This window comes from Eublepharis macularius, chromosome 14 (assembly GCF_028583425.1).
Source record: "Eublepharis macularius isolate TG4126 chromosome 14, MPM_Emac_v1.0, whole genome shotgun sequence".
Lineage (NCBI taxonomy): Eukaryota > Metazoa > Chordata > Lepidosauria > Squamata > Eublepharidae > Eublepharis > Eublepharis macularius.
The window spans coordinates 69361438-69371886 of NC_072803.1; the positions used below are offsets into that span (position 1 = coordinate 69361438).

Below are 10449 nucleotides of genomic sequence, written 5' to 3' on the forward strand. Positions count from 1 at the left end.
ATAGTTGCAAAAGGGTGAATGGATACATATCAGCAGGTGAAATGTGGAAATAATAGATTGACTTATGTTAAACGAATATATGAATGGATTACTCTAGTTAAATAGCTCTATAATGGAGAAATTAGATAATTATATTGGATATGATATGTAAAAGGAAGTAAGGAGCAACATATATAGAATATAAGTCAAATTGATTGATTTATTATGAATATCTGCAAAGTTTATAGAAGCACTAGAAAATATGTATAAGGTGGGGCAAATTGCTTGTCCCATATTGAAGAGAGTAGAAAGAGTAAAATAGAGTATAGGTGATCAGAATGAATATTATTGAAAGGAATCAGAAATAGCACAAATATGATAGATAAGCTTAGAAGAATTTGAAAGTATATTATAATAAATATAATAAAATTCATATGAGTAAAGGGAAAATAGATGGGGGGTTGGAAAACTGTTGGAAGTCAACAAAAGGGGGGGGAATGGGAGGGGGTTAGAATTGGAAATTTAAAGGAATGTGAGTGTAAATGATATGATATGATATATTTCTAATCCAATAAAAATTTTTATAAAAAAAAAATAAATAAATAACAACCAGAAACCACATGTTACACACATCAATAGTAGAAACCAGGGGTCATTTCGTAGAAAAAGAGCTGCAGGAATTAGCATATGCCATGACCCTTGACCAGGCCGAAATGGCTGGGATTTGGCTGCTGCCAGAGGGGGGGAGTGTTCCCCCACCTGGCAGTAGCCTGATCAGGGCCGTTTTGGCCCCAATCCAGACTGAAAGGGGCTCAAAATGGCCATTTGGGGCACTTTTTGGCCTGGATCAGGCCCAAAACAGCCCAGATTGGGTCAGTGCTGGGCAGGGGAGGGGTTCCCTGCCAGGCACATCCCAATCCTGGCAGTTTGGGCTCTGATCCTGGCTAAAACGGGCCCCAAATGGACAAAAATCGCCATTTGGGGCCTGCTTGGGCCTGGATCAGGGCTAGAACAGCCCAGACCAAGTCACTGCCGTGCAGGGGAAGGTTCTCCCGCCCAGCACCAACCCGATCCTGGGAGTTTCAGCCCAGATCCCAGTGGAAAAGGGGGCCAAAATGGCCATTTTGGGCCTGGATCGGGCCTGAAATGGCCGGAACCAGGTTGGTGCCGGGTGGGGGAGGCTTCCCCCACCCGCCATTGACCTGATCCGGACGGTTTCAGCCCCAGTCCTGGCCGAAATGGGCCTAAAATGGCCATTTTGGGCCCAGATTGGAGCTGAAATGGCTGGCACCAAGTTGGTGCCGGGTGGGGGAGGCTTCCCCCACCCGGCACCAACCTGTTCAGGACAGTTTCACCCAATCCAGGCCAAAACGGCCCAAAATGGCCAATTTGGGCCTGTTTAGGCCTGGATTGGTGCCTAAATGGCTGAGACCAGGTTGGTGCCGGGCGGAGAAGGCTTCCCCCACCTGGCACTGACCCGTTCCAGACCGTTTCCACCCTGATCCTGGCCAGAACGAGCTGAAAATGACCATTTTGGGCTGGAATCGAGGCCAAAACAGCCTGGACTGGGTTGGTGCTGGGCAGGGTTGTTTTTCTCCTCCCAGCACCAACCCAATCCGGATGGTTTTGTCCCCGATCCAGGCCGAAGGGCTCCAAGTAGGTGAAAATGGCCATTTTGGGCCGGAATTGGGGCCAAAACGGCCTGGACTGGGCCAGAGCTGGGCAGGGGAGGCTTCTGGCTCCCAGCTCCAACCCAATCTGGACGGTTTCAGCCACGATCCAGGATGAAACGGGCCCAAAATTGCCAAAAATGGCCATTTTGTGCCCGTTTGAGGCTGGATCGGGGCCTAAATGGCCAGGACTGTGTTGTGCCAGGTGATAGAGGCTTCCCCCTCCCAGCACCGACCCGATCTGGATGGTTTGGACCCTGATCTGGGCCCAAATGCCCTTTTTTGGCCCGTTCCGGCCCGGACTGGTGCCTAAACGGCCGGGACCAGGTCGGTGCCAGACAGGGGAGCCTTCCCACACCTAGCACCGACCTGATCTGGATGGTTTTGGCCCTGACCCAGGCTGAAATGGGCCGAAAATGGCCATTTGGGGCCCGTTTTGGCCCATATCAGGGCCTAAACGGCTGGGATGGGGTTAGTGTTGGGCAGGGGAGGCTTCCTCCTCCCGGCACCGACCCGATCCGGGTGGTTTCAGCCCCAATCCGGGCCATTTTGGTCACCATCCAGGCTGAAACGAGCCCAAAATGTCCATTTGGGGCCCGTTTTGGCCAGGATTGGGTTGGTCCTGGGCAGGGGAGTGTTCCCACACCCAGCACTGACCTGATCCAGGCTGTTTGGGCTCTGATCTGGGCCATTTTGGCCCCAATCGAGGCCTAAACGGCCCAAAAATGTTTCAAAGTCAGGTGAGCGGGGCCACCTGACAGTTGGCGGAACTACCAGAACGCCGTTCCGGTGCGTTCCCCCTCCAAATGAGCCCTGGTAGAAACAGTCTTTCAAGTAAATGTACATTCCGTGTAAGATGTAATAGGAAAACACAATTGTCCAAGTCAAGCATAAATCAATCATCTGTGTACTATAGCATCTCCAAAGATGATAACATCAGACTCCACGTTCCGTCTGTAGTTGGCAAAATGCCCGAAGTTCTAGGAGTGGCCACGCCTTCCCCAAGGGGAGCTGCTTGCCGCTTGCCCGACACATCACTAGCAGCGTTTCACAGAAATGGCTTTAAAGATGAAGACCACATCTCTTAAAGAAAACACGGCATGTCTAAATCTTCATTCAAACCGACAGGTATTCTGGACCCTAAATAAAAAATCCAAGAACTCTCACGTTGGAGCAATTTTTCCATGGCGATCCTTCCTTCCTTATCACGAACCACGTCTAGTACTGTCAACCTGATGTCTGATTCATTATGGTGGAGTTGCTGGAAATGGGCAGTCAGTGGAGCTTCCGTCACTTTTCTTCTAACCTTAGATTGGTGTTCTTGGATTCGGATTCTAATGGCTCAACTAGTGCTTCCTACATACAATTTCTTGCAAGGGCACTGAATAAGATATACCACCCACTGGGTGTTACAAGTAGAGAAAGTTTTAAGTTCTATCTCCCTCTGCGGATTTTCAAGGGAAACTACACTACCCCGAATTATGAGGGGACATATACTACAATGTCCACATTTGTAACGTCCTCTCAGATTTCTACTTACAGGTTCTCGATCTTTTATATCAGTGTGGATTATTTATTGACTGGTTGTAATATTTATACCTTGACTGATTTGATTTATTTATTTAAATATTGTTGATATTTATGATATTTATTGGATACATTTTGCTCTTTGTTCACTGTTAGCACTTTATGTATTAAAATTGTTTACTATTAGTATAATTATTTGTGAGTAACTTTAGATCTGGAAAGGGAGACATGGTGGTTTCTAGTTCAGGTGTGGCTTCAAGGCCCTCCTCGTCAGGGCTTCCTGCTTCTTGGTTGCTTCCCACACTGCAGGGCTGGAGCCCCTCCCTTGCTGTCTGATGAAGCCTTAGCCACAACTTGTCTGTCTTCTTTACTATGCAGCAGGAAGCCGAGCACGATACGTTGACGTCTTAAACCCAAGTGGCACCAAGCCATCCAGTGCTGTTCCTGCTCCGTCTGACCTGTTTGCTCCATTGGCCCCAATGCCCATTCCAGCCAACATGTTTTTACCAAACTCTGGTGAGTAGTGCCCGGGGAGGAGGATCAAGATCCATAGGCTGACCTCCGTGGCCTCCTCTTCATAGGCTTTCTCTGACTTGTATCTTAGACTCTGTTCTCTCATCCCCCGCAACTGCTGCCTGTCTAAAAGTGTTTGAATTGCATTATCTCTGTGACCCCCTGAGCTCGCAGGAAGAACAGTGGGGCACCTGCTTGCTGTTCAGGTGAAGGGCTGTTTGGAGAGGTGACTGGAGGAGACAGTTTGCTATCATCAGTATTTGTTTTGTTCGGATGATTTGTTTAAAAGTCGGTGATCTCTAATTTTAACACTTTTAACAGTAATGTAAATATTCTTTCCCCCCTACAAAATAGTATGTTAAAGGATTCTAACAGACTGCAGTTTGCTAGCAAATCACAGACTCTTCTAAAGACAGAGGGATTTATCTTTGTGTTAGGATCCAAGCCAAAGGCCTGTTAAGCTAAAACGCTGCTTTTTTTTTCATTTTCTAAATGGCTGTTTTCCATTTACTAAATTTGTTCTCCATTTGTTAAATTTAGTCTAAAGAATGCAAGGTTTGTTTTGCTGTTAAACGTATGATCTGGTCTCTTCGTGCAGTTCTGGAGGAGCAGCAGCCTCTGGAAGGCAGGGTGGCAGAAGAGCAGATGGCATCAGGGAAGAAAGCCACACCAGACATAGCTGATGAACTTCCTGTAAGTTGGAGGTGGAAGATCTTGCTGGGTGGCAGCACTGGGACAGTTCTGTTAGTCCCCAAAGAAGTCTCGAGTGGTAATGGACTTGTGGCTCCACTGACTTTTCAGTAGCAAAGTCATTTGTATTGTCACATTAGCTAAAGACCTTTTTAAGCACACTGCTTTGGGCCTTTAGTTATAACCTTTGGTTTATTCCCCCATCTGACTAATGGCGTGATCATTTCTTTCCTGTAGCACTTAAATTCTGCTGTCCTACCACCTGGCTCTGAGCTCCCTTTATCCAATCCAGATGGCTCCCAGTGTGGAGAGGTAGGTCTGACTTGCTGAGTGGGTTTTTTTGAAAGCTGGTTGCATATCTCAAATGCTTTTGTTACAGCTATTTAATCCTTTTGTCGCAAAACAGGGGCTGGAAGGAGCGTAAGATGGAAAATATAACATTATCTTTCAAATCAGAATTAGTTAGCACTGGGTTTAGTTTAAATTATAGCAGGAAACCCCAAGTAGAACTTTCTGCAGTTTCCAAAGAAGGCATGAAAGAGCTTTTTTTAAAAAAAAAAAAAAATGAGGAGCTGCTTTGCTTTTTCTTTATGCATGTTTTTGATCAATTAAATGCTAGGAACATGCTAAATTGTACCGTGCTACAATCACAAAGATTATGCAGGCATTCTCCCTAGCAGCTTTGTTAGTGTATGTTCTATAATGTGGAGTGTCCTTTTTGATGTACGCTAACTTGCATTTTGTAATGTGGATAATTTTAACTTGCGGTGCTGGGAGTTTTACTTTTTTTAAAGACCTAGGGTAACTGAAAGCATGAGGCAGTGGTGGCCTGCATGGTGACTTTTTGATTGCCTTTTTTGGTCTGTGTTTTTTGCTGTTTTGTAGCTTTCGCGCTCTAGTTCAATGAGTTCATTATCTCGTGAAGTAAGCCAGCATTTTGATCAGGTACCTTTGGCTGGCCATTTGCACTGGCTGTCTTTTGTGTTCTCTTCCTCACTGCACCCCTCTTTTTTCACATTTTCTCGGTACTTTCACTTATTTATTTATTTATCTATCTATTTATTTATCTATTTGTGTCATTTATATTCCGCCTTTCTCACTGAGACTCAAGATGGATTACATAGTGTGGGATTAGTACAATCAGTGGCAAGGACAAGGGCAGGCATTTCCATACAGTGTCAAGAACATTTCCATAAACAATGTCACAGGGTAAATGAATACAAGTTTTCAAAGACACAGCATTAGCAAGGATCCAATATGGGGTTGAGGAATTGCTGAAACAGAACATAGTCAATTCTGGGACTTACATTAAACAACATGAAGCACAGGTAGTATATAGGACTACTTATTTAAAGCAACAGATAATATGTAAGGCAACATAATGGTGAAGTCTATGGTTCCTAACTCACTAGCGAAACATCTGGGACCCCTTTCCTACAATACTGCCCTTTTAGCTGAGAAAAAAGGCCTTTTTGAGTAATTCAGTTTTGCATTGCTTGCGGAAGGCCAGGAGAGTGGGGGCTCTCCTGACCTTGTCAGGCAGGCCGTTCCACCTTCTCACGTCTCAATTTTGTGGAACTAGCATGAAACCATAAAGATGAATGGCTTCTTCTGAGAATGACATGATTGAAATCACCATTTATTCTGGGAGCTGCTGTCATCTTGTTTAGTAGCCCTCTCAGAAACAACATTAGGAATCTGAATATATTAGGCATGTCCCCTCAAAGGGGAGACACGGTGTCTCGGTTGGAGTTGCTTCCCCAAAGAAATAGCTGCGGGGTAGGGTGCAGGGTCATTTTGCCTTTCTAGAACCAGTTAGCCAATGTTAGGAGAGGCAAGTAGGGCTGGTTGGTCCACTCCACAGAACAGGGATGCTTCAGAAAGGTGCTTGCGGAACAATATGGATCCACACGCTAGGAGCTCAGTTTCTCTGCTTGGGGGAAAATTTCATTCCAGTCCCCAGAACAGGGTGATGATTGTTAAAATATTTATATATTGGAATACTTATAGACAATGTTTTGATTAAAATCCTCAAGATAATTTAATTTAAAACTACAGCCACTCTCGGGATTTGATCCATTGGACCCTCAGTGTCCACAGAATCTTCCCAGAGGGAGATGCTTTTCCACTTGCTGCAGACAAGTTTCGAGGGCTGGTCTCTGCTGCAGTTTGTCTTCTGATCCGGCTTTTGCTCCACTTCACGCCGTGGGCCCCCGAGGAGAGCCAGACTGCCTGTTATGCCTGCATGTGCACACGGAAGCTCTTTTAAGCTGCTTCCCTGTGGCTGCTGGTGCATTTAAAGCCATCCTTAGTAACCATGTGGGGACCTTAATGCAAATGAGGGATGACTTGTTTGAGCTGGCTAGTGTTGAAGACGCTGAGCTTTCTCCAGCTTCTGTCAGAAGGAAGCAAGTGCTTCATCTCAGTACGTTTGTGTTTTTTGGGGGGGGGTGCTGCTGTGATGCTGGGAGGCACAGCTGTGCTCGCTTTTCAGTCTGGGCATGAGGCTCCCTTACAGCCGGTCGGCGCGATTCCAGCCAGGTGGTTCTTGGCGAGCGTGCCTAAGGCATCTCCCCCTCCTCCTCTTCTCAGAACGCACTGTTTCGGGTTTTTGCATGGGCCTTTTTTTCACCAGAACCTAACGGTGTTGGTTACATGAAAGCTTCCCAGATATGGGGGACATGTGGGTTTTTCTTTGTTTTTGTATCCTCGTGAAATGTCTGCTGCTTCATGCTTAGTTGGGATAGCAGTGTTGTTGTCCTCTCTTTTCTTTTTGACAAGTACACAGAATAAATTTGGTATGGAGCATTGCTTATTTAATTTGCATCTCACTAAGAGAAAGTTCTCTCCCGTTTAGCCTCCTGTGGAATTATCCTCCCCAGTAGGAACTGTCCAGTTCTACAACCCTTCTCAGTTTGCACAGGTAATGATCCTTCTGGCTTCCACTCTGTGAAGGTTCCAGGTGTCCTTTCACTGAGCTGAGGCTGGAATAGGAGGGATATGAAAAGCTAAAACAGGATTTGCTTCACAATCCATGAGGCCTCTTATGGTTATTGGGAATGCGCTTGCACAAACCATTTCTTACTGGTTTGGGGGAATATAATGCTTTTGTGCTTGTGGCTTGCACCTGTATTTAGAGAAAAGTGTTGATTTTTTCCCCGTTGTGTTGGTAAAATTGGATTCAGTCAAGGTGTTTGAATTTAACAGTAGTGTTTTGCCTTTTCAGCCTGCTGCAGTTCCAGGAAGCTCAAGACTGGGTGGCAGAACTGGACAGAGAAAATATCCCCTTTTAAAATAGCATACAGCAGATTACTTCTTCATGCATGGATTTTTGAACAATTACTCGAGATCCTGTGGCACATAGAATCCATTCTCAGCAGTGAGAGGATTATCAGTTTGTATGGGTTGTCTACTTAGATAAAATTACCAAATGTACCTGTTGTTCAGAAGCCAGTAAAAATGTTATTGGGGACTAGAGAGGGACTAACCAAGAAGAATGTAAGGACTGCACACTGTTTGGTACAAGAATGGAAGCTGCTGGGATGTTCCCCTCCCTTCAGCTTACTTGACTGAAATGTGGATACTACTCCCCAATGTTTCATTAAAAGTTTTCCCCAATGAGTAGGGAATACATATCCCCTTTTAACACCGCAGTTTGTGGCCTTACAGGGACTGGGGCACAATTTTTATGCATATAAACCACCAGCTGGGCTAATTCCTTACGTGAAGCATTAAGATATTTGGCTGAGATTATTTTTCTCACACATTGACCCTTTTCCCTCCCCTTTTTCCCCTTGGAGGGAAGCATAGCTCATCCAAATAAACAGACATATAATGAATTAAAACAACAAAACTGTGATTTGTAATCTAAGATTTAATTGGAAGTGGATTTTACTCCAGTGTGTCTGTAGTTTGTGTTTAGGCGCCTTATTAAGCCAGCTGTATAGTCTGAAACAGAAGCTCTGTGTACAGTAGAGGCATCGCTGTCCTTTTGGATGAGTCCTCTTGAAGTGCAATATGGCTCCTTCTCCCTCTTTAGACTCCAGAAAAGGAAGCTGCGACACCCTCAAAAGCTTTCTTTTTCAAACTGTAGCACGGCAGTCTGTTTTTCTGCTCTTTCAAACTTCTTCCATTATCACACTGACTGAGATCTGAATTCGCCACTTAAGTGGGTCTGGATCCAGCAAGCCTCTCCAGTGATCAACCTGAATCTCCTTTCAGTTTTGTGCAGGAAATCCACAAAACTTGAATAGCCCAACAATAGGAGACTAAATAGCTATGCATTGGGGCAAGGTTTGCTCTGGAAGCTACTTCACTCAAACACAAATAACGCTTATGGGTAGAACGTTAATGGGTATTTATTAACGCTGCCCCTTTGTGAGTAAATCCCATATCTTTGGGATCTAGAAAGCCTTAAGTATGTTTTGAAAGGATTGTATTCTGGAGGAATTTTTAACAATCCAGTGTGGCAATGTCACCAAGCCTTCTCAGATGCATATTTTTCCCTTCTATAAAACATTTTCTTTTTCTGATTTCTGTCTTTACTGTTTGTCTAGATGGCCAAACATCTTTCAGTTTGAGAAACTTCTTTGGAGCAAAGAGCCACTGTCTTTCCTAAATGTTAGATATGACAATGTACATTCTTAAATAAAATATTTTTTGCTCTGGAGCACTTTTCACATTTTACTTGACTCATGATTATTGGCGTTGCCAGCTCGGCATAGGAGGCTCTCCACCAGCCTGGAGGATTCTGGGGGGCCAAAGAAATGAGAAGAGGGGCAAGGTGAACAAAGATGGGTAGTGAGGTTTATGACAGTCATACATATGTAACTTGTTTTGATTAATTATTCTAACAGTTACATATGGAGTAGAACATTTTTATTTATTTATATTCCATCCTCCCCACAGCAGCAGGCTCAGGTTATCAGTCCCATGCTGACAGCTACTAAGAGCGGCTCCACCACTAATAATAGGTTTGTTGTTTAAGAAGACACCGTCTGAGTATTTCATAGGAGACTGCGTCAAGCAATCGAGATTTGGGAGATGAACCAAAGCCTCTCTAAAAGCAGAGTGGACTGCCTTTAAATCGGATCTCCATCTAAATGTTGCAAAATTTGTGAAAATTCTCATTTGGTTTTGTCTTGTACTTCTGTGTTCATTTTTTCCTCCATTTTTGGCTGAAATAACCTTTAACCAGTCAAAGAATTTCATAGAATCATAGAGTTGGAAGGGGCCATACAGACCATCTAGTCCAAGCCCCTGCCCAGTGCAGGATCAGCCTAAAGCATCTCTGACAAGTATTCATCCAGCCTCTTCTTGAAAACTGCCAGTGAGGGGGAGCTCACCACCTCCCTAGGCAGCTGATTCCACTTTTGAACTACTCTGACCATGAAAAAGTTTTTCCTAATATCCAGCCGGTACCTTTGTGCATGTAATTAAGACTGTTGCTTCGAGTCCTACCCTCTGCTGCCAACTGGAACAGCTCCCTGCCCTCCTCCAAATGACAGCCTTTCAAATATTTAAAGAGAGCAATCATGTCCCCCCTCAACCTCCTCTTCTCCAAACGAAACATTCCCAAGGCCCTCAGCCTTTCCTCGTAGGGCTCAGTCTCCAGACCCCTGATCATTCTCGTCGCTCTCCTCTGCACTCTCTCGATTTTGTCCACATCCTTTTTGAAGTGAGGCCTCCAGAACTGCACACAATACTCCAGGTGTGGCCTGACCAAGGCAGTATAGAGAGGGGCTATGACCTCCTGCGATTTTGACGCTATGGCCCCTTTGATACAACCCAAGATTGAATTAGCCTTTTTTTGCCACCGCATCACACTGACTGCTCATATTTAGTTTACAGTCCACTCTTACCCCAAGATCCCTTTCACATATACTACTGCCCAGAAGTGTATCCCACATCCAGTATTTGTGCTTCCCATTTTTGTGGCCCAGATGTAATACTGTGCACTTGTCTTTGTTGAATTGCATCCTGTTCACAGTTTGCTACCGCTCCCAATTTGGTATCATCAGCAAATTGAATGAGCAGCCCTTCCACTCCTTCATCCAGATCATTGATAAAA

The 10449-nt window shown here is 44.8% G+C and overlaps 1 protein-coding gene across 2 annotated transcripts in view; it reads left to right on the plus strand.

Moving 5' to 3' along the window:
* SEC16A (SEC16 homolog A, endoplasmic reticulum export factor) overlaps window positions 1-9048 on the plus strand; it is a 79857-nt gene extending 70809 nt beyond the window's left edge. For both annotated transcript variants that reach the window (XM_054998244.1, XM_054998243.1), the window contains exons 27-31: window positions 3555-3692; window positions 4288-4382; window positions 4617-4691; window positions 7237-7302; window positions 7606-9048. In XM_054998244.1, coding sequence (XP_054854219.1) covers window positions 3555-3692; window positions 4288-4382; window positions 4617-4691; window positions 7237-7302; window positions 7606-7677 — 446 coding nt within the window. In that variant the 3' untranslated portion in view covers window positions 7678-9048. The remainder of the gene's footprint in view (window positions 1-3554; window positions 3693-4287; window positions 4383-4616; window positions 4692-7236; window positions 7303-7605) is intronic.
* Window positions 9049-10449: the final 1401 nt, after the last annotated feature.